Raw genomic sequence first — 25267 nt, forward strand, 5'->3', positions numbered from 1 at the left:
TGACTACTGTCAGTTTAAGATTACTATATTCATTTCTATATAGTGAGCATATCAATCACATTCAAGTTTTTGGTTTCCATCCCTTTCCCTATTCCTCCTGTGTGCATTCTCCACTTAGTGTGTGATCCATGCCCAATAATATTGCTGCATTTTTTTAGGTCTATAATCCACATGTGAGGGAGAACATGCAATTTTTGGCCTTCTGAGCCTGGCTAACTTGGCTTAAGATGATGTTCTCTAGTTCCATCCATTTACTTGTGAATGACAAAATTTCATTCTTCTTTGTGGCTGAATAAAATTCCATTATGTATAAATACCACATTTTCTTAATCCATTTGTCAGTAGTGGGCCATCTTGGCCAAACACTTGGAAAAAATGCTCACCATCCCTAGCCATAAAGGAAATGCAAATCAAAACCACACTAAGATTCCACCTCACTCCTGTTAGAATTGCTACCATCAAGAACGCCACCAACAACACACGTTGGTAAGGATGTGGGGAAAAAAGAACCCTCATACACTGTTGGTGGGAATGTAAGCTAGAACAACCACTATGGAAAACAATATGAAGGCTTCTTAAAAAAACTAAACATAGATCTGTCATATGTCCTGCAATACCACTCTTAGGGATATACCCAAAGGAATGTGACACAGGTTATTAGAAAGGCACCTGCACACCCATGTTTATTGCAGTCCTTTACACAGTAGCCAAGCTATAGAAACATGTCTGTCTTTGTGACTTCTCCCCTCTTATTATAAAGCCACCAGGATTCAATCACAGGGACTGCACCCTTCTGACCTTATGTAACCCTAATCATTTTCCAAAGAAAGTGATTATAGTTGAATTAAGTTTCCATCTTAGTAATGTCTTACATTGGTAGTTAAATTTCAACACATAAGACTTGGGAGATCCTCAAACCATTTCTGAACCATAGCACAACTATATTAGGATGTAAATTCAATAGGACCTGTGTCTTTGGGGAATCATATCAAATATCTCTCTTTTTCCATTGGTTTCCTTCTATACATGTCTCTTGGCTAATAAGATCAACTTGATAAACTAAAATGTCTCTAGTTACTTAGTCATACCTCTCTCTCTCTCTCTCTCTCTCTCTCTCAATCTCACTTCCTTCCAGACTCCAGCCTCTTGGGAAGTTGTATCTGTGTTTATGAGGGTATGTGGTGAGGGTGTAGGTTGAGTAGGAGTAGAAAGCTTAGAATAGGCTACCTAATATGAACCTTAGTCTCCCATCCAAGCTTCTTTAAAAAGGCTCTCCTTGATGTATCAGGCATTTGTTCAGCCATTAATGGGATGATATTTTTGTTCTCATTTTGCTTTTTTTTTTCAGTATAGAGCTCTTTCTGCAACCTTATGAGAAGGGAAACAGCAGGGCAGGAAGGAAGTAGGTTGATGATGGAGAGTCAATTTGCAAAATGCCTGTGAGGAAAATAGCATGCAGAGCAGGCAAGACATTAATTTGGGGATCTAGGTCTGAATTTCTGCATTCCTGGCTACTGCATCCCTCAGAAGTTCATGTGTTGAAACTTAAGCTCCAAATTTATATGTTGATAATATTTGGAGGTGGCATCTTTGGGAGGTAATTAGGATTACATGAGATCATTAGGTTGGAGTCTTCATCATGGCATTAGTGGCTTTATAAGGAGAGAGAGAGAGAGAGAGAAAGAGAGAGAGAGAGAGAGAGAGAGAGAGAGAAGCTGGCATTCTTGTTCTATCTTGCCATGCAATTTCTTCCATTTGGAATGGGAATGTCTATCCTATGCTTATCCCACCATTGTATTTTGGAAACAAATAACTTGTCTGGTTTCATAGGTTCACAGCTGGAGAAGAAATTTCTTTCAGGATGGATTGCACCTCTAGTCTCACTCATACCTGATTTAGATGACATTTAGAAACACTGGAATGAGTTAATATCTTTGGGACTATTGGGATGAAATGAATGTATTTTGCATGTGAGAAAGACATAAATTTTGAAGGGCTAGAAGAAAAATGTTATTAGACTGAATTGTACCTTGACCTCAGAATTCATATGTGGAAACACCACAACACTCAATGTGGCTGCATGAGGAGGCAATGGAGGCTCAATAAAAGTCACAAGGATGGATCTTTATCCAATAGGCCTGATGGCTTGAGAGATGGGACACCAGAGCTGTCTTTGCTATGTGAGATCAGAAGCAGAAGCAGGTGATATGCAAGTCAGGAATAGAGCCCTCACCATACTGAATTGCTCAGAATCTTGATCTTGGAGTCCTCAGCCTCCAGAACAATGGGAAAATAAATCCCTGTTGCTCAAGCCACTAAGTCCGTGTTATTTTATTATGACAGCCCAAGCTGACTAGTACTGAAACCTAGATTGGTTTCTAGTTTTGGATTGGGTGTAAACTAACAGAGAAACCATCCAAAATTGGTCAAAGTCAAGCAACACTGGGAAAGCAGCTGCAGTGGGAACAGCTAAGAAAATATGCACCTTCTGGAAGTGAAAGTACTAATGGAGGGCTGGGGGCATGACTCAAGTGGTAAAGCACCTGCCTAGAAAATGCAAGGTCCTGAGTTCAAATCTCAGGACTATAAAAAGAAAGTATTGATGGAGAGAAGGCTTGCCATAGTGTATGAAAAATAGAAGAGGAGCTGTTTTATTTAGATGTTTTCAAGAATATGGCATCAACATCTTAGACAATTTTGGAGATATGTGGATCATGTGTGTTTACTGTCACATAAAGTAATCCTTGACTTTGAGTATGTAGAAGAGCATGACCAAGGAAGTAACTATTTCTCCTCATCAAGGCCTCAGTATATCTCTTCAACAAATTTGGAGAACAAGAGGGTGGAACAAGTTCTGCCCAGAAGTGGTGGTGGTGGAGGGTCCAAACAATGTAAGTAAATGTAAAAACAATAAAATTTTTAAAAAAGAATTTTAAAAAAGGCCTCAGTACAGAAGTGCAATCAAATGGATACTGGATATTTTATAGACACTAGATTCTGGGATTGCAGTATAATTATGGCAGGATTCTGTGGTACATTTATGCTCTCCAAGTTTGTGTCTCAAAATAGTTGTTTTTCAAAATATACTCAAGCACAAAAAGGTTGAGAATCATAGCTTACACAGGTGACTTTCAATAAACATTTCTTCAGTGACCTCTCGACATTGTATGATCTTTGGGAAAGAGATTACAAGCATAATGTCACTATATTTTTCTGTTGAAGAATGTTTCAATTTATGCCTCTGTACAACTGGCAGTTATAGTGAACAATAATAGGAAGTTATATCACTATGATAAAGAGAAACATAAAATGTTATTAATTACAGCATATCTGTGGTATCAGAGTAAATAGTTATAGATGTCATAAAAGTGGATTGTCAAAAGAAACATTTGAATCTAACTAAAATGTAAGTTTATATTTTTATTGAATGTGCTAAATTGAGAACATTATAAAACAAAAAGAAATTACTTAAAGAAAATTGAAAGTTTTAAACAGAAAGAAAACACTAACTAACTGACAATTGTGGTCTTTAGAGCCTATGCATGAGTGACACAATATAACAGACTTCTTGGAAACTGGAAGAAATGAAATATAAAAATGCTTTATAGAGCTATAAAAATGGCTAGCTATATAATCCTTCATAGTTTGAAAAATTGTGGATCCTCTAATAGCAATGATAAATGACTCATGCTATTTTTTCATCATTAGTATTTTTTGTTTCTTATGTATTTTATTGTGATATAATTCAACAACTCATAAAATGACCCTTCTAGGTTGTACAATCCAGTGATTTTTAGTATATTCACAAGGTCGTGCACTCATCACCATTATCTCATTCTAGAAAACACATTAGAAGCCACTCTCCATCCTCTTAGCCCCCGATCTACTTTCTGTTTCTATAGATTCACCTGTGCTACATACAAATGGAGTCATGTAATATGTGTTTTTTTATGTCTGTCATCTTTCACTTCATGTATTGTAGCATGTACCAGGATTTTATTGCTTTCTATACTTTTCATTACTGATGTTGCTCTAATCTCTCGGTAACTAGCTTAATTACGAAAAACTTCTGGATGCTTTCCCATTTGAATTCTCTCACACAATATGCCCACAGCTTATTCACCTACAGAGACTCAACCTCCACTTAATGTTATTTGAAGAATGTTAAGAAACCCCGTCCCCCCAAAGGTAAGGTAAGGTGTCCCCACCTTACTGTAGTACACCCCCTACTACACATCCTACTCCTATTGTCTTAACAGGTACTTTGTTTGAAAATACAAACACCTTTTAAAAGTAGAGTTAACTTTTAGTTAATTAGCTTAGTTTCATCACAAATAGTAAACTAATCATGCTAAATATCCCAATCTAAAAATTGGGGTTTTTAATAGAGGAAGAACTGAGATAAGAATAATTGTAAGGTTAGATGTTTTCCTGAAGTATTGGTGGCCTAGACTCTCTGAGAACCTGATAATGGAAAATGATTCATTTTAAATTCATTCAGCTATCATTTATTTTATTTTAATTTGGGTAGTACTGGGGTTTGAACTCAGGGTCTCATGCTTGTAGGGAGACATGCTACCACTTGAGCTACTCTGCCAGCCCTTTTTTGTGTTAGGTATTTTTGAGATGGAGTCTTGAGAACTATTTGGCCAGGGATGGCATCAAATTGTGATCCTCTTGATCTCTGCCTCCTGAGGAGCTAGGATTATAGGTGTGAGCCACCTGTACCGGGTCAACAATCATTTATTGAATACACAGGTCAAAAGTGTCAAGTACTTTTCTTGGAACTGAGTGTATCAAACTGTATCCTGTCTCTAAGGAACTCACAGATTTGTAGCAGAGGCAGATATACAATCAAGCAGCATGCAGGTTACTAAGTGCTGGGATGTATGTACCAATAAGGAGCACAGGGAAGCTGAAGAGATTGGACCAGAAAGGCCAAGGAAGGCTCCTAGAGGTAGTAATGTGGGAAGAATCTTTAAAAACTAAGTGCATGTTAGCCAGATTAAGAAAAGGGAAAAGGAAGCCCAGAAGAATGAAATCATAGGTTGCATTCAGAAATATCAAGTGAACCCGTATAGCCAAAGGCAGAAGAAAAGGGAGGTGAGAGTAAACGAATGATGATAATAATAATAACAACAGCAGTTTAGTGCTACCTGTGTGCTGGTCATTATGAAAAAATAAAAACAAATTGGTTCTTATATTCTAGGGACTATGTAAGTATTTTCTACACTCCATCTCATTCAGTGCCTTCTGATCACATGTGCACTATTTGTATTTCTGTTTTACAAGTGGAAGAAACTGAGGCATATAAAGATTTAGGATCTTGTCCATGTTCCCATAGCAAGAAAGTAAAAATGTGATGTCAGAATATAATGATGGGCCTTGTGAACCAGGCTGAGGACCCTGACCTCATCCTGAACGTGATAGGACCCTGAAGGGTCTAAGAAAAAAAGGTGACCTGACAAGCAGATTTACAGTTTTAGAAACATCACTCACCTCTGGTAGAGGTCAGGCAGGAGAAAATCCTGTAAAGGCTGAGAGAACAATAATCCTATAAAAAGCAATGAGAACCTAAATTATGATTGTGGCTGTGCCGTAGGACAGGAAAAGACCCAAAGATACTATTTAAGAAGTAAAATTAAATTCTGAAGAGACGGAGAAAGAAGAGGCAGAGTCTAGAATGACTGAACTACTAGGCCAAGGATGAAAGACTGTGCTTTCAACTAGGAGAGTATGGAGGGAAGAGGCATATGTTCATGTTGACTATGATCCAAGCAACTTTCAGGTATAAATCTCAAAAAGAGAGAATCTATTCTGTAGGTTCAGAGCCCAACAGGGATGCTTAAGCTGGATATAAGGAGTTGTAAGCAGTGGATCATTTATAAGCGGTACTAGAAGGAAGGCAGAGACTTATATGCTTTCACTCAGTGAGAACATATGTAGGCAGAAAAGAACAGGGAAAAGAAAAGAAGCATGCCACTAGCAGTGCAGCAACATAACTGAGGGACAATTGGAAGAACCTTCATGCAGGAGACAGGCAAATGATCACAGAAGGAGGTGTTAATAGTGGCAAAAGTGGTGCTACTGATATTAAACGGAGAGTTTTAAAGAGGAAGGGGACAGCAGTGTCAAATGCCACTTTGTGGTCCAAAAAAACAGGACACTGTCACTGAATTTGACAGCTTTAAGATCAATGATGACTTTATGGAAAGGAGTCTCAGACATCAGATTGCAACCAAGAATGAAAGCATAGAAAGTAGAGAACGCAAGTTTAGAACCAGTCTTTGCAAAGCTTGACTGTAAAGGGAAGATGTCAGGAGAGGGCACAGGAAGGCGGAAAGAGGTCATTTGGGTGAGCAGATTTATTCTGACCACAGCTTTACAAGGGGAAGCATTCTGAACCATTGTTTTTAGTTTTGCAGCTGTAGGCAAATAAGTAAGAATCTGACACATCGTTCTAGTTTGCTGAGCAACAGAGTTTTCAGAGTCCTTTGCTGCCTTTGGAGCATGAAGGACCTGGATGAGAGGGCATTGTGAATAAAAGACTAAGAATATCTCCAGCTTCCTCTCGAGTCAAGCTCAGCCTGAGGAAATCCCAAAGTTTCCTGTAGGCTTAAAGTCAATTAGGGAATGAGGTAGCTGAGGTCTTGGTTGGCTTGTCAGTCACCTCCAACAAGAGGGGACAAGACTTCCTACACTAAGTTGAGGTGGGGGTGGAGGGTAAGATGTTACAGATTCACCTCTTAGGGTCACCTCATAGGGTTACCCACATCAGGAAGCTGCCTCAGGTCTCTCTAGGCTGCTATTGACCATCTAACAGGCTACTCCAAAGAGCTGTCAAGGATAAAACCCAAGAGCTGGGGCCACACTAGGTAAGGATTCCAGCCTGCAGCTAGATGAACTGAAGAAGTCTTCTCATACTACACATGCAAGTCATGTAACTGAAGTCTTCATTTTGCCCCACTGCCACTGCCAGCACTTTAATCTCCTCCTCTTTACTTTGCTCACAAGAGAGGGATTCCTGTTCTAGAGTTATGAGGATGGCCGGAAACATGACACACACACTGGACAGAAGTGACAGCAACATAGTCACATAAACATGTAGCTCAGAGAAGGATAACACAGCATACCACACAGTTACAACAAAGGTTGTACTCTTTCATGGGGACTGTGAGAGAGGCTTTGTAATATCCACAGGGCAAAGTGACTCCTAGTTCTCTGAGAGGATGTGATTGGCTTGTCTGCAAACTATAAGTAGATGAGGAGCTTAAACCTACTGCTTAGGAGGTGTGCCTAGTCCCCTTGATAATGAGGGCTGCTTGGTTATGGACCTTGCTCACAGAAGTAGAGTGAGAAAGGACTTGGGATGAGGTCATTGGTGTCCCTCCTGATTTCACCAGAGTCAAGATAGCACATAATATTGAATCTTAATTTCAGGTCTAAAACCACAAAGGCGATAGGCCAGAAGACTCTAGCAAGGTAGGTGGGAAGATGGTAAGGATTGCTGGTGGAGAAAGAGCACTAAACTACAGACTGAAGGAAGATAATCATACCTGTGTTTAATTGAATATTTTCCTAAGAGATGCTCAATTTTAAACTAGAAACAACTTAAAAATTTATTGGCTTTGTACTGTTTTCTGATTGGACCAAAGTTAGTTTTTCTGCTACTGAGTAATAGCAGGGTTTGTGAAAGAAAAATATGCATAGTCATAAAACTAAAGTGTGCTTGTTTCCACAGAGCTGACTGCTGACATCCAGCTCATACTCACCATGCTCGTTGTTAAAAAATTGCAAAGGAGCCATAGAGAAATTTAGGGGGTTCCCAAGAGAATACTAAAAACTCCAAGAAGCCTGAAAAGTGGCATTACCTTTGGTGAATTTAGCAAGGCCTCCAGTCTGGCCCTAAGCCCTGTCAATATCTCAGAACTGAAATCCTCAGGAAAGATGATTCATGGCAATCTACTCACAGGGAGGCCAAGGTAATTTACAGTGTGAGATATTCATTTATAGTTGCAGGAATGTATGTACCTCCCATGCAGGGTATTAATTTGCTGGGACTAGGGTGGCAAGGAAGATACACTGATAATCAAAATATCATTTAATAAGCATAGGAGAGAGATTTCATCACTCTGTAGCAAGGCTGGTTAATTAATCATTTATTTTCCATTTGCAGAGATATTTTTCCAGTGATTGAAAATTTTATCTTGCTACATTTGTTGTTTCTCTCTGGTGCTAAATAGACACTACCCAGTTCTCCCTTAATCCTTCCCTTCTTCATCCACTGGGAATTCACTTACTGACCCAGACTTCTCCATTTTTTGGGCTTTCTTACTGTCTCCTGATCATTGATGGATCAATGTTTTAATTTCTTCTCAAGACTGTAATCCTTCAAGGGCAGGAGAGTAGTTCTAGTCACCCTGATGATCTTGCTTCTGTAACTGAGTCTAGACATTCCACACTCATGCAAAAACCCTTCTTTCATTTCCTGCATCATCTGTCACGTTAGTTTCTCGCATTCAGAGAGTGCTCTGGACTTTGCTCTAGGTCTTCCTCCCTCCAGTCTTGGTTTACCCCCAGAGAACTTCACTGAGTCTGTGACTAATCAATGGAAGGTCTTCACCCCCAATTTCACTCTCCATGGCTTCATCCACTTCCTTTACTATGACATGGGCTTGGAATTGCTCTTCCAGTTCCTACTGGAAGGCAGAACTGAGCCAAATGAGAGGTTACCCTGGTGGCAGAGCTCAGGTTGAAGGGACAAAGAGTAAAGCTGAATTGCAAGACAAGTTTACTGAAGACATAGCAGCCTGGGGAGGTGACCAGGTCATCCTGCTGATGGCTGATGTAACTTTGGAGAAACTCTTTGAGGACTAGAACATGTGCTTTGACTTTCTCCTTGCCTAGGGTGGTAGAGGCTGGAAAGGTGAATTTGTTCTTGAGTGACCTTTGAAGGGGCTTTTCAAAAGCAAGACACATATGTACTGGGGTCCTTGGTCTGAACAAGGCTAGAACAGAACCGTGTTGAATAATTTCTTTCCAAGATTTGATGCCAGATGCTCATGGCTCATGCCTGTAATCCTAGCAACTTGGGAGGCTGATAATAGGGAGAATTTCAGTTTCAAGCCAGCCCAGGCAAAGAAGTTTGCGAGACTACATCTCAATGGAAAATGCTGGGCATGGTGACACATGACTGTTATCCCAGCAAGGGCAGGATACCTAAAATAGGAGGATCACAGCCTAGGCCAGTCTGGGGGAAAAAAAAAGCAAGACACTATTTTCAAAATAACCAGAACAAAAAGAGTTGGAGGCATGGCTAAAATAGTAGAGTGTTCCTAACAATTGCAAAGTCCTGAGTTGAAGCCCTAGTACTGCCAAAAGGAAAAAAAAAAAAAAAAAAAAAGAGTTGCTTACATTCTTAATTACTTTTCCCATAACACAAAGTAAAATAAGATTTTATGGATACGACAGAGTGAGAAACATCTAGGGGTGGAATGTACCCTTTGGAAACAAATTTATTAGTAAAAGTTTCGGTAGAATAAAATGAAATCACAAAATGTTAACCAGGGTTCTTACTTTTTCAAAGATTCATTATTTGTGTTTATTATTTATATAAATTCATTGTACAAGGGGGTTTCTTTATAATATTTCCATTGAAGGATCACTTTTATAAGTATGGGTAAATATTGATATTACATTACCTATCAATAAATACATTAATGCTAATCCAATAGGAAAGTATTATTAAAAGATAGTTTTCAAAAAGAGATAAAATCATGACTTTTATATGATGTAAAACAAAAATATATTAAGGATCTTACTTAACTCATTGATCAATGAGGGAGTTGGGCAGATATTATAAATATTCAAAGAAATTCCAAAAGCAAACAAACAAGCACACAACAAGATGCATTTCTAAATCAGGACTAATTAAATGAATATTCAAATACAGACAAAATTGCTTTTTCCATGGGGGGGATGGTGGTCCCTCCATTAGATAAAATTCAGTTGCATGTATATAAAAAATGTATTTTGCAGTGTTGTAACCTACTTCCAATTTACAGAATTGGAAGAAATCTCTACAATCACAGACAAATAAATGGAAGAGTATGCTATAGTCATGCAAAGTTTTCTATAGAAGCACAGAGTTTTCCTTATAGCCTCAAAGGCACTGAAATTTTGACGTTGCGGAAATATTATTGCAATGCTGAATTGTTAAAATATGTTCCAAAAAAGTCTAATTGGTGAGTTTCAGGCATAAACATTGTGTTGATAGGAGTTTACCTGAGATTGTTTGAAGAACCTTTATCTTACCTACCTATATGTAGGGCACGTATAGTCTATTTATCACCTATTGACATCATTCAAGTAGATTATCTTACTACTAACTTAGCAATTATTGGAAACAGGAAGTTTTTAGACATTCCCTTATTTTGAATAGAGTTTTGGCAGAGGATTTATTAGACCAAAACCAGAATGAATTATTAGATAAGAACCTGCCTATTTGCTGCTGTTTTTCTATAAAGAAATTCCTTCTGAGGCTCATCATGAACTCATGTCCAAAAAAATATTTCTATGGAATTAAAATCAAAAAGGCATACCATTTCTCATCCACTAGAATAGTTATAATAAAAAAGATAACAAAAGGTGCTGGTGAGAATGAGAAAAATATTGGAACTTCCATACATGTTAGGAATATAAAATGGTACTACACTTTAGAAAATAGTTTGGCAATTCCTCAGCATTTTGGCATAAATCACCTATGATCTAGATATTTACTCCCTCCCACTCCCAAATTAAAATGCTTTTCTATAGTGAAACTTGTACTTAAAGGTTCATAGCATTCACAATAGCCAAAACATGAAGGCATCCCAAATGTTCAAGTGGTGAATGGATAAACAAAATGCGATATAGATCTACAATGGCATATTATTTGTCAAAAAAGAAAATTCAAATACTGATTCACGCCACAACATGGGTGAACCCACAAAAGACATAAAATTTGTTATTTCATTTATAGGAAAAGGCAAATCTATAGAAATAGAAAGTGGTTTGTGGTTGTTTAGGTATGGGTCTGAGAACATGGACTGCTTGTGTGTGAGCTGAAATGTTTTTGGGAGATCATGGTCATGTTTTAAAATTACATTGTGGCACTCATTGTACAATTCTGTAAATACACTAAAATCACTGAATTGCATTCAAAATAGATGCATTTTACAGTATGGTAATTTCATGGCATGGAAAATTCTATCTGAATAAAGCTATTAATGAAATATGCACACACTCAAATGCTCTTATCACTAAGATGTTCTTGCAGAGAATAGCACTTTCCAATTATCTTCTGGGTTCATTCTCCCTATCAAGATTAAAACATAAAAAAGAATTAAATCTTTTAGGTTGCTTTCTAGTTCCGTTTTTTATTGTTTCTCTTTAAAAGAAAATATCTTGGCTTTGTATTAAAGATCATTCTTATTCTAAAGTAAAACTCATTTTGGCAAATTAAAATCAGCTAGAAAATCAACCCAAATTAAAATATTTAATAATCTGTCATCTGATTGGGCTACAGTGGTGAAACTTTGGCCTAATATTTTTCATCACAAGAAACTGAGTAAATTATATCAGAGGTGTCTGGGTGATAGGTCAGATTGTTTACACTTCTCCATTAGTGCTGTCAGTGTCTGTTGGAGTTGTGCATTATGAGTTTTATAAGCAAAGGCAGCTGGGGATTAACAGGGCCCTCATGTTCACTGAAAGGCAATGCTCCATTTTCCAGGCTCCAGGAATTTGAGAGAAACACACTTGAATTGAAAAACTAAGGCAAGAGGAATAACTGAGAACATTAATTTTACACCCAACACTAACTATCATGGTGATAATTTGGGTAAGGAATGGCAAATATATGCCTTCTATACTATTATTCCACACTGATAACTTAACACAGTACTTTTCCTGCTGACCCAGCAATTGCCTCAGAATCCTAAATATAAGGGCAGCCACTAAGTCACAGATGTCATGAAATTTAGAAAGTATTGGTCATCCTTTCTCAATCTCTTGTTTTTTAATTTGGTCTTCTGTGAATACCATGGAACAAGCAAAGACAGATCTAGCTAAATGGAATGATAAGAATCAGGAGCCACCAGTTAGCATCTGAGCTGCAGCAAGCTCTTTTTTTTTTTTTTTTGATGGTACGGGGATTTGAACTCAGGGCCTCACACCTGCTAGGTAGGCACTATACCACTTGAGCCACTCCATCAGCTGCAGCAAGGTCTTCATGGCCAATTCAATACTGTCTTTGTGTGGTTGCTTTTTGAAATTACTAGTTGCCATCATTAAAACATGATGGAGGGGGTGAATTCAAGTATGATATATTGTAAGAACTTTTGTAAATGCCACAATGTACCCCCACCTAGCACAACAATAAAAAATTAAAATAAATAATAAATATTTGGGTTTGTGATTTTTTTCTTTTTCTTTTTTATTAATGTAATTTATTTTTAACTGATACATGAAACATAAAATTGTGTATATTAATGGGGTACCTTGTGATCGTTCAACATAAGTATGCATTTTCTGATGTCTAAATCAGGTTAAATATTTTTATTCCTCAAATATCTATCATTTCTTTATGGTGCAAACATGCAAATTCCATTCTCTGGCTTTTTGAAATATACTACGTAACTGCTATCTATAGTCATCCTACTGTACACTAGAACTTCTTACTACAGCCTAACTGTAATTTAGTTCCTGTTGACTAACCTTTCCCTGTCCCTTCCTCCCCTCTGCTCTCCTCAGCTTCTGGTAACCTCCATTCTATTTTCATTACTATGAAATCAACTTTTAAAAAAAATTCCACATAGAAGTGAGATCATGTGGTACTTGTTTTTCTGTGCCTGGCTTATTTCACTTAACATAATCTCCAATTCCATCTGTGGTGTTGCAAATGGTAAGATTTCTAATTTTTTTTTATGATTGAATAGTCCTAAAATCACATTTTCTTTTTTCATTCATCAGTTAATGGACACTTAGTTGTTTCTATATCTTGTCTATTGTGAATAGTGCTGCAACGAACATGGGAGTGCAGATGTTTCTTCTACACACTGATTTCATTTACTTTGACTCTATACCCAGAAGTGGTATAGTTGGTATAGTAATTCTAGCCTTAATTTTTTTTTTTTTCAGTGCTGGAGATTGAACCCAGGACATCATGCATGTGAGGCAAGCTACATCCCCAACCCTTTTGTTTTATTTTTTGTTTTTGAGATAGCATCTTGCTAACTTTGCCTGGTCTGACCTTGAACTTGTGATCCTCCTGCCTATGCCTCCTGCAATTCATTACTGTTAGATTTTTGAGGAATCTCTGCATTGGTTTCTATAATGGGTATACTAATTTACATTCCCACCACTAGTTTGCAAGTGTCCCTTTCTCTGCACATCTCCATCATCTTCTCCCGTAAAGGCACCAGAATTTACTGTGGATCTCATCCAACTTTGTTCCTTTACATGATGAGCATGGCCTCTGGAGGCATTTGAATGCACAACCCCTCATTGTTCTGGAAGTCTCTATGGTAACTTCACTCTGTCTGATCTTAAAGAATTGTGAGGTTTGGTGAGGCAGACTAGGATGAGGGAAAGTTTGGGACTCATAGAAAAATAGTACATCTCAGATTAGCCACGCTCTGGCTCAGGGACCGCCCTCACCTGGCCTGGAAATCAGCCATTCCCCTTGCCACTCATTGATTATTGGATGGGAATCACCTGGTTCTGCCCTTCCCATGGATTAATGTAGGCTTTAAAAGCACCTGAAAAAGAGAAGCACACTCTCCCCGGCTCTAGATTCTACCTGGGACACATCATGCTCCCCTTTGTATTTCCCTTCCCTAACTTTTAATAAACTCCATTTACACCCATGTGTCCTGCGATAGATTCTTCCTGAGGGAAACAAAGAATTTGGAAGTCTTCTGATTACAGACTGCACCAGTGTGGTTAACATTGGGATTATGGGGACTGGGATTGTGGTACTAAGGCAGCAGCAGAAGTAAGCAATGAAAGTAACAGGAGTTCTTATAAATTAGTGTCTTCCCCTAAGGGTCAGTTCCTCAAAGTAGGGCACAGATAAGAATGAACTGAGGAATGGAGTCCAGAAGGCCAGGATTCCCTCAGGTGCTAGACGATTTCATTTCAGTGAGACTGGCATGGTGTCAGCAGCATAGCATCTGTCAGTGAGATGCCATTGCTAAATAATTAAGAACACAGCGGGGGTAAGAAATACCAAAATAGATCCCAACATGTTTTATTAGGATCTATGGGTTTAGAAGAAACAGATATGAAATGGTCATACTTAGAACAAAGTAGCGTGTTTCAGGAAACATGGGAGAAAACTTCCAAAGCCTGTGTGTGCTAAGGAGCTCCTGAGACAGCTCAGAAATCTCAAGTGCAATAAGGGTCAAGAAAGGTTAGGAAAATGACAAACATGATTCTCTAATCTTATACCACATTTTTTTTGATTTCAGAGACTATCAGTCATGGGAGCTCTAAATGCTGTAGTTTCTGGGTTCTTTGTCCTTCTTGTTATTCTTTTCCTGCTATTGAGTAATTTGATGGTTTGTTGTTGTTTGGGTTTTTTTGGGTGGTACTGGGGCTTGAACTCAGGGTTTTGTGCTTGTTAGACAGGCTGTATACCACTTGAGCCATACCTCCAGCCCCTCCATGCCGTTCTGCTAACACTGAACTTGCCTTTCCTTTGGGGATTCTCCTGGGTGTTTTCAGAACTATCTCTACCCCTACTTCCCCATCTTTTTTTCCCCTTTTATTTTTCCTCATAGTGCTTATAGCTGTCTACTATAATATATATTAAACTTGCTCATATTGTTCAGATTGTGTGTTCCACTGGCTGGATGAGGAAAGTTTCTGTTTTTTTTTTTTTTTTTTAATGTATCCCATATGCAGCCAGGTACATAGGAAACATTTTCTTGAATGGGGTGGAAAATATTTGAGTGCATTGAATACATAGGACCCGGTCTCACAGACTAAGAGAAGTTTTGTCTAGCTTCACTGACCGTCTTCCCTCTTCCCCTTTTGTAAAAAAGGCAGGGGCAGAGATGAAAGAGTGATCTCCATCTCTCAATTTTCATTATTTTAAAAGCTGAAGAAGCTTTTATTTTAAAAAAAAAAAAGTAGAAACTCCAATGTACCTTCTGGGCAAGTGATTTCTTTATCATGGAAATAGGCACCTTTAAATTATGCAAATGTAAAGAAAAGGCCGCTTGAAATAGAGTAGCAGTTCAAAAGAGCTTTTAAGAGGAGAAAATGAAAGGTGTAGAGGGCTAAGACAGAGTTGCCCTGTTTACTACTTGAAGGAAAAAGAAGTGGGAGGTCTTTTTTTTTTTTTTTTGTAAAAGACAAAATGAAATATTATGAAAAGAAATCAAACCATGGGGGCAGGTCCATTTTAGCCTTGGGAATGGGGATCTACATTTTATAATTTCTCTATAATCTTAATGGAGAGGAAAGCTAACAAAGATACTTAGCTTTCCTGCTTACAAGCAAGGTAGTTGGGATTGAAGTGTCCCCACTGGTAAGGTAAAGGATGAGTTCAGACTTGTTCAGAACCAATTTTCCCTTCAGTAACTGCAGCTCCCAGTATCCAGGCATGGGATGGAGCTGTCCTGCACTCGAGGTAGGAAAGTTTCTGAGTTAAAAAAGATTGTCCCTAATTGACTTGGAAATCCTACTTGGAGAGAACTATGAACATGAATTATTTTATCTTATAGGTCATTAGCATTTAGTTTCCAAACCTTAAGCAGCAGGCAAAGTCTGTTAGCGGATTGAAAAACACTTTTAAAATGATATGTTCATCTATTTTAATGCACTGTGCAGTGATCATCACAGGAGGTTAACAAGAAAAAAATCAAGCATGACTATAAAGAGAAATGATTGCATTGGATAATACAAGTCTGACAGTCTGGAAAGATGGCACCATGGACAAAGTAACATCATAGCATCAGGTTATCCCTATTCTATATGCAATGGAAAATAGTGTCTCCTAGAAAAGGAAAATAGTAGAATCCAATAAATTAAGCTCCCAAACCGAGCACACCATTTAACACTCCATGGTCCATGAACAAGTATTGCCAATAGTAAAGGGGAAAACAGAGCCATTAACCCGAAGAGGAAACCAAATTCTAAATTTGTTAATACTGTAGATGAGCTAAAGAAACTCCTAGAATCTCCTAGAAGCTGTGAAGTATAGTAAAGGAACAATTGAAGAAAAGCTGATCAGACCCAACATGTCTTGTCATGGGTAAAACCACTGGCTAATTACAAAAGCATGAGAACAAATGAGAGACAGAAAATAATTGAGGAAATGTATTTAACAAATATGGGATGGTGAGGGAAAAATCTTCTAAATTTAGTGATGTAGGAAGTCTCATTTGAGAAAGAATTTAAACACATCTCAAGAGTGCTTGGATCTATTAAAAGTAACATCAAAGAAGGACTAGGGATGTAGCTCAGTGGTAGAGGGCTTGCCTAGCATGCACAGGGCCCTGGGTTCAGTCCCCAGGACCCCAGGGGGGAAAACAGCATTGAAGACAATAAAGAACTATTCAGCAATATTTACTGAAATATAATACAATAAAGAGTAGAAGAGTAACAGTATCTGAAAATGTGTTCATTGCAGATAATGTTTTAGCATAACTGATAAAAGTTTATTTAAGAAATTAATGGCTGTCAATTTTACATGTGATAGCTTGAATGCCCAGAACCCAAGTGAAGAATGTTAAGAGGGAAGAGAGATTTTAGAATCTTAGCTTCCTAAAGAGTAATGGCATGTTCCCTTTTTGTACAGGAATTTACCAGAAATTCAAGGTGTGAGAAGAGAAGAGTAAGGACAGAACTCTTTCAAAATATCCATAAAATATTATTTCCCAAGTTTGAGAATCACTGCATGCAGTGAAAGAAAATTTGGAAAGAATTAGGTTGTTAATGATGTGCAATATGAAAGAAACAATATCTGCTTTTGACACCAGTGTGAAAATAGACTACTGAAACTCATTAAAATTGTTTAAAAAAATAAAGGGGGAGGTGACTGGTTAAGAAAGAGTAATAGAGGGGGTGAATTTGATCTAAGTACGTTTTTATGCATGTATGAACATGTCATAATGAAACTCCATTGTATAATTAAAATACTGTAATCAAAAAGCAAAGAGCAACAACAAAAAAGAAATAAAAAGAAACCATATTCTTAAACTGATGTTAGATATACAACAGGTACTTAGAAACTGCTTTTGCTAAAAGCAGTGATTTTTTACTTAGGACCTCAAAAGTGTCCAAAGAGTTACTAAAAGCTGGATAAAAACTCATCATCTCTGCCTCCATTTTGTATTTGTGTCCTTTGCTCTGAACCAGTGTCTTATGAGGTCACTTTGGGTTCCAGATATGACAGGATTGGTGAATAAACATCTTGTGACAACAGCAAAATCTACCACTTAAGCCCCAATGACTTTCTTATCTTGACAAGGCCCCACCCGACCAATCCTAAACTGATGATCAAGTGAACCACACCTGTGACCCAGACTGTTTAATAATTTTGGATACCTTTGCTCCTTACCCCAATTCTTTCTCTATTTAAACCTAGAGCTCATATCTATGCCTTGTAGATGGGCTGAGAGGCCTATTGTCTCTTCCCTTGGCATGCCCTAACTCCTAAGTCATCTTCTTCTGCCCTTCACTACTTAGTTGTCACTATTTGATGCTTTGGGTGAGTGGTCAGCCCTGACATATGGAACCCCTGGTGTTGGGTCTCTGGTCTAGAACTCTGGTTACAGATCCTATGTTATTAAAAAAATAAAATGGCGCATAGATTTAAGTAAATAAAGCAAGGATTAATAATGATCCTAAAAATGTATATGTTGTACTTTTATGCACCTTTGATTTACCCTGCTGAGGAACAGATTTATAGCTGAGATTATTTTTTAATTTAAAAGAACTGAATCTTAGAAAATATAGAGATATTGATAGAAAATTTTGAGTCACAAGAAAGCACAGGGAAGATATATAACAAAAGACATGTAGTAACATGTCCTAAGATGAAATTTGTCTATACTGTTACCACATATGTTCAATAAAGTTGCTTGGGAATTTTATGGAATATACAAATTATATGAGAATTTGAAAACTGAAAGAAGTTGGAGTTGTATAATTTGTAGGGAAAAAAAGCAAACATGAACTGTGGGGTAGTAAGATGAACTGTTGCATTGTGGGTCTTTGTTTTTGTACCCAAAATGGCTTCAAAATAATTTTTATATGCATTGGGAGAGTTTTGGGGCTGAGTAACTCTGTGCTTTTCTGATGACAGGCAATTGTGCAGGAATCCAAAGGCTTCAGCCCTTTGCTATTAGCTGAGCCATGTGATTCTGGCCTTTGTGAATTTTAGTTTTAAGTCTATAAAGATAAAGGCTAAAGGCTAGATAATTTCTAAGGTTCTTATTAGGCATGTTCTTTGTGTCTTGTCTTTAAGTTTTGATATAAACTTAAACTACTTATTTTTATTCAAGTTTGTTAAGGAGATCTGAAGTGGACATTGCAATTTTGTTAATGAAACCAACTAAAATGTCCCTCAAAAAGAAGGCTTTGTTGTATTGGATCCTGGTGGCAATAATGATTTAAGCATTTTCCTCTTTTTAAATCAAGGTCTACTGTTGATGTTATAATCATAGAGATAAGTAATGGGTGCTCTGCATGCATAATCATCTAGATTGTTCAGTTGCAAACTATTTTACCTCCAGCTGCCTGAACCTCCAAGCCATGATCCTTGAGCACATTTAGCTTCTTCTGGAGGGGTCCAAGGTTCAATTTCCTGGTATTTCAGAATTGAAACTGTATTCTTTGCAGTCACCTGCCATGAGTTGAATTCTTTACAATTCCAAATTCTAAATCTACAACACTACATTTGTTTTCATCACAAACCTTTTAAGCTTGGTCAAGTTTCCTAAGGAGCTTCTCTCATTTAGCCTTGGCTGGTAAAGCTCCATCAAAACACTCTGTACCGTTGCTCCTAGATTTGTCTGATGTAGTTTTGCATGTCTTATGTCTACTCCTATTGATACCCTCTCCCACTCACACACAAAGGAAGTCTGTATCCTCTCCCAGCAACTTCTAAATCCTATTTCATTCTCTTCCACTCCCAATGGTCTGACTTAGCAACATGAAAGGGAGAAGGAAGCTCAAATTCATACAGCCAGAACTTAGAGTTAAAGTCAGTACTCAAGTTGGTCTAGAAACTTCTTGACTCTGAGCTGAATGGGGGTTTAAATCTATGTGCTTATCAGTATACCAAAGGGGAAAATACATTAAATCTTTAAGAGAAATACATTTTTGTGGCATTAAGTTCTTTTTTTTTTTATTATTCATATGTGCATACAAGGCTTGGGTCATTTCTCCCCCTGGTATTAAGTTCTGAATGAAATTTCTCAAGTACTGTATCACACTAAAAAAAGTCCCCATATAAAAAATTATATTTTCTGAGTCTATTATTCCTTCAATATAAGTTGAGAATGTAGATTTTTAAGGGGAACTCAGTGAAAGAATTTCTTGAAAACAAGTCAAATACAAGCATATGAAGTTTCCTGTGATCTGGCCTAATCCACAGAGAAATAGAAAAACTATTCTTTAAGCAGTATCTTATATTATTTCTGTCAGCTGCAGTTTTTACATAAGTAAGTTTGAAGTCACTCAGGTGTATATTTGTATTTTGAAGAGGAAACATACTTCTTAAAACACTCGTTTTATGTCCCATCTACCTTCCCCTCTACTGAAGGAGCTATTTGATCTATCTCAAATTTTTCCTCAAAAACTTGTTCCATAGCCTTAATATATTTGCCTCTTCTTTTTCTATCCTTTCTTCTTTTAGATTCTGCATCATCACATTCCTAAATAATCAGTAAGGCAAAGCAGAATCCTCCTTGGAAGGTTCAGAAGAGAAAAAAGATGATCTAGCAAGGTAAGATCTTTCTTTGCCAGGAAGTTAGTGGCTAAGAACCATCCTCTATTAGTGATTTTCATTCAATTACACTTACATTATCTTTGTTTAACTTCACAGTGATCCTGTGTGGTAGTTACTGTTTTTCTACTTTTAAGCAGGAAACTAAGTTTCAGAGAGTTTATGGAATTTGTTCAGTTTTTATAGATAGCAAATGGCTTAGCTGGAATAGTGAAACTTGGTCTCCTAAGAGTCTGGAGGGCAAGTTTTCTGTGTGAATGCATAAGGGAAAATCCATGTCCTCTGAAGATCAGATGAACCAATGATAACTCTGATATTCTTTTATTAAAGTGGTAGGGCCTAACTTAGGTTCTCACTAGTTTCAGTAGCTTGCTCATTTACACATGGACTTGGAATACTTTTCCATACATGTTATCCTTAGCCCAATGCAGAGGACCAATGTACAACATATAGCCAGTGGAGAAGTTATTAATCAGAATCTTGTATCTTTCATTTATGTGTGTTTGCAAAAACACATGTTTGAGGGTCCCCAAGGCTACCCTAATTTCAATGACTTGATAGTAGGGCTCACAAAACTCAGAAAAACTCTGCAGATTCCAGGAGAGACCAGGCACAAACTTCCAATTGCTCTATCCCTATGGTGTCACATGAGTAGTATTTAATTTTTGCAGCAGCAATAGGTGACAGCATGCACATAGTATTACTAATCACAGTTCACCCATACCTTGGTTTCAGGGTTTTATTGCTCACCATAGGTATGGAATACATGGGTTTCTGACCTTAGTTACCCTGTCCTCAGCCCTTCTTCAGGTCAAACTGATACCAAATGACCCAAGACCTCCACCATAGTTCACCCCAATTAGCCTAGTCTCATTTTGCCAATTAAAAACTAAGACCACCTAGATATTGTTAGCTCATGCCTGTAATCTTAGCTACTTGGGAGGCAGAGATCTGGAGGATCATGGTTGAAAGCTAGCCTGGGCAAACAATTGGCAACACCCTATCTTGAAAATATCTCAACACTAAAAGGGCATGTTCATATAGCATTCTCCCATGTGTGTCCATTTTCACATTTCACCCTTTTTATAAGGATACCTACCATATGGGATTAGGGTCTACTCTAATGACCTCATTTTGATTTTTCATTTCTATGAAGACCCTATATGCAAATGGTTTCATATTCTGAAATATTGGGGGATTAAGGCTTCAACATATTAGTTCTAGGGGGACACAATTCAACCCGTCACTCATGGTCAGGTCCCAGATAAAAAGGCTATAAACTAAACCCATAATTAAGATATGGTGAGAGTATGGATGCAGGAAAAAGGTAAAGAATAAGTGGCAGTTTTAAATTATTTTTGGTCTATATGCCAAACCTGGCCTGTTTTAATAAAGTTTTATTAGACAATAGATGTGATCATTTCCTATTGTGCTGTCCCTGTCTGCTTTTGTGCTATATGGCAGACTTGTATGGTTGCAACAAGAGACTGTATGACTTGCAAAGTCATAATTATCTGGCCCATTTCAGGACATAGTCTGCTGAACCCTGATCTCACCACAATCATCCAGTGATGCCTATGGAATAAAGACTTAATATGACTCCTTCTGAATCCAAGGAACTTTCTAATGGAGCAATGGAAAAAACATTGTTTTGGCCCCAGGGAGTTTTGTCCTGTGGCACCAGTTTTGTCATTACTTCTGTGATCTTGAGCGAGACCCTTAGCTTCCATGTCCCTAGTTCTCATTTAGAAAATCAGAAAAGTAGTCATGCTGCCTACCTACCCTTAATTATAGTCAGATATTAGATCTTTAGTGACTAAAAAAATCCCCATTATACTATTCAATAACAAAATTATCCTATTTGTAGAAACATATAATCCTCCATTGACCTCCATCTATTATTTTAAAGAAGTAAAAATTGTATTTTTTCTCTAAACTGGCATTCCTGCTTACTATTGAGTTAGGTGATATTTAAGGTCTTTTCTTTTAAATATATGAAATCAAAATGAAGTTGGGGGTGAATATATAAGATGTAGTCTGCTTAGGGAGGAATAAGCTTCATTCTGATGGAATTTTATTAAACCAACTGCTTACCCACTATGGCCAGTCAGAGCATCAGAATCTTAAGATAGTGTTAGAGAAGTTTCATCTGACCTTGCTAACTCTCCATAATAATTAGAAGGGTTCAGCTCAGGATTTCATGAAGAAATAGAGAATATATTAAATGAGACTATAGCTCCACCTCCACCATGAGTGACAAATTTAAAAGCACGGCTCCAACATTTTGTAGCACCTCTTACCAAGAAATGGAGTCTCTTTTTCTACACCTTGAATCTTGATTTGACCTACAGAATGTAGTTGAAGTAGTAATGCATAAATTCTGGAACTGAGGCCTCAAAGGCCTTGGCTTTTCCCTAAGACCACCACCATTCAAGGGAGCAAGTCCAGTAGTCTGGGGATGAGAAGTTATATAGAGGAGAACTGAGGTTTCACAGGTGAGTGCCACTGGCAACTACTGGTCATGAAGGATGTTGCTAAGGAAAAAGTTCTGGTTCAATTTGGATCATCTGTGTACACCACAGCTCTCTGTTCCCAGACCAACTTCCTTAAAACTTCAGAGCTTATTTTACATAAATGATAGAAGTTTTGACAATTTTCTGTTTTGCATAAATTTAAATTACAGACTTTTTTTATCAGTTGATTTCTTTGGAAATCTGCTTTCTTTTATATATTATATGTAAAATGCTGACTACCTGCTTTGGTGAAGACATAGCTTGCCGCAGTTCTTGGCATTTCTAACTTGACTGAGTGGGTCTATGTAAGATCAGCATACTCATCAGTGTGGTGGAGAAGAGGTCATTTATACTCTTGGAGAGAGGAGTCACTTCCTGCTTGTTGTCCAAACTGAATACACCTCCCTTTATTGTGCTAAGATAACCTAGATTTCATTTTGCCAGCTAACTCTTATTTTTGGTGACCAAGCTTGACTTATAGTGAGTGACTCAACTATCCCATAAAAACACAATATAAAATAGTCTAACAAAATGAAAATAAAAAGTTTCAAGGAATGGTAGCTATTAATTCAGACTGAGTAGCTCTCTCAAAGTACCAAATCAATGAAATTCTTGCTGATAAGGGCCTGAATTTTTTATTTATTAAGTATAATTATTTCTTCAACAATAAAAAATCACTTGGAGTTTTTTCCCTTTGCTTTTCTTTCTTAACACTCTTGAATCATGTACTTCAGCTAATAAAACTCCAGATAGGTATATCCTGTTTTGCTATTAGAAAATGTATTCATCCTGTAATACTTAGAAAATATTTGGAAAATTGAGTAAAATACAGGAAATTCAAATTTATAAGAAATTATTTTTTGTACTTCCATACATGACAAATTATAATAGATATACCAGAAATATGGACCAGGAAGGTTCTCACAACTCTGTTTTTCAGTATTGTAACAGTAATACTCTCATTGTCTTGTCTAAGGCACTAACAATAACTTGTCATGACTTTAAACAATAATTTTAATAATCACATACTGTGATTTTCCATAGATATCTGAAAGCAAAGGTTATAGAATTAGAATTTCACATAAGTGGAAAGTATTTATAAATCTAGAATTTCAAAACTTAAGATACTTAATCCCAAAGACATGGCTTGAGATCTACAACTAGTAAAATGCTTACATTTACAATTAGATATTTCACAATCAGTCCTCAAAATTTGTCTTGACCTTTCCCACCTTCACTAGTGCCAATTCTTCTCTATTGTTGCTCTCTTTATCTAAGCCCGAAATATTCTCTATCATCAAACTAAGAAAACTTGGAAATCTTATGTTAGAGCTATTCTTACAGATCATTAAAAAGCAAAACAGAACAAAACAGAAACAAGTCAGAGAGAAGCTAACAATAAGAAGAATCTATTGTATCTTAAAAATTATTCTTTTATACTCTTCCAATCTTATTTTCTATAGAATTGGCAATGCCACTCTGCCCATCTGTCTTCTGCAGAGAGTAGATTTTCTTTAAATGACACATAATATTTTTTCCTTTGCAGAATACTTCAAAGTTCTTTGCCCACTTCCCTGAATTGTTACTATCTTGGAGTAAGACCCCTGACTATATCAGAAGCAACATTCTCTATAGTAAGGTACATATTTTCAGACAAACTCATTTCCATTTTTATAGAGAAAGTACCAAAAAGCACAATGGAAGTACATAAGGAAAGAGCTAATATTTACTCAATATCAAATGTACATGAAACTCTAATAAGTTACCTGCTGTTTAATATTCATAAAACTATCATATAGTTTTTATTCTGAGAAGTTAAATCTGTTTCTCAAGGTCACAGCTAGTAAACAATCTAGTTCTTTTCTAGTTCTGTATAGTTAAGAAGTAACATTAATTAAAAATCAATGGATTCTACATGAACTTTGGCTGTTCTGGGAAAACACTTTTACTTTCACAGGTCTTAAGAGTAATCACAAACATTTTGGATGGATAATTTCCACCTCCATATTAGCAAGATAAATAATGTTCCAAAAATATCTGTGTATACAGAGTAACTTCAGAGTAACTTAGTCTCTTTATGATGTCAACCCTCTGAAGCTAAGTTCTTGTTCTTTAGTTGAAGGATGCAACTTTGAAAATTACTGCAGTTTGGTGTCTTACTACTCATTGCAGTTCTCTACAAGTTCAGACATTTTCTGCAGTGAACAGAGAGTACAAATGTAGCTAAGTGTTAATTAAAAGGAACATCTTGAGTGTAAACATTAAAAATTGATCACCTTCTGTGAGCAATTTAATTTATGAGCATTAGCATATTCTAAGCTGATGTCTTGAATTTTACTAGGACATCCTTTGGTGCGTGCTGAAGGAAAAGAAGGAAGAACCCTTTACACGAATATATTCGAACTTCCCATTTCTCAGTTCAGATTCTAAGGCCAGAGAAACAGCTACTTTAGTATGGCTCTAACAGCAACAACTGCAGAAGCAGCAGCGTCCCCAGCATCCCTGGCCCCCCACAGGCTGGGTTTACACCGCCAATCCTGACACCACTGTAATCATTTTTGGCAAAGTGGGAGATCTGTGGAGTGGCACCGGCAGCTTTCCTTTCCTTTTGTGTTCTGCTAAATAGTTAATGAATGCATTTATTTATTGAATTTTCAGTCTGTTCATTAAAGTGTAGCAGAGTGTGCATATAAGGGAATGGAAAAAAGAATAAATTAAATTTCGTTGCCACAGTCAGCCAACTATCTCTGTGAAC

The 25267-nt window shown here is 37.2% G+C and overlaps 1 protein-coding gene across 1 annotated transcript in view; it reads left to right on the forward strand.

The window, feature by feature from the left end:
* The window catches only part of LOC109703022 (uncharacterized), a 74822-nt gene that overhangs the window by 27632 nt on the left and 21923 nt on the right, over positions 1 to 25267 (forward strand). Inside the window, exon 3 of the mRNA XM_074043554.1 lies at positions 19910 to 19999. Coding sequence (XP_073899655.1) covers positions 19910 to 19936 — 27 coding nt within the window. The 3' untranslated portion in view covers positions 19937 to 19999. The remainder of the gene's footprint in view (positions 1 to 19909; positions 20000 to 25267) is intronic.

The sequence above is a fragment of the Castor canadensis genome, chromosome 10 (genome assembly GCF_047511655.1).
Source record: "Castor canadensis chromosome 10, mCasCan1.hap1v2, whole genome shotgun sequence".
Lineage (NCBI taxonomy): Eukaryota > Metazoa > Chordata > Mammalia > Rodentia > Castoridae > Castor > Castor canadensis.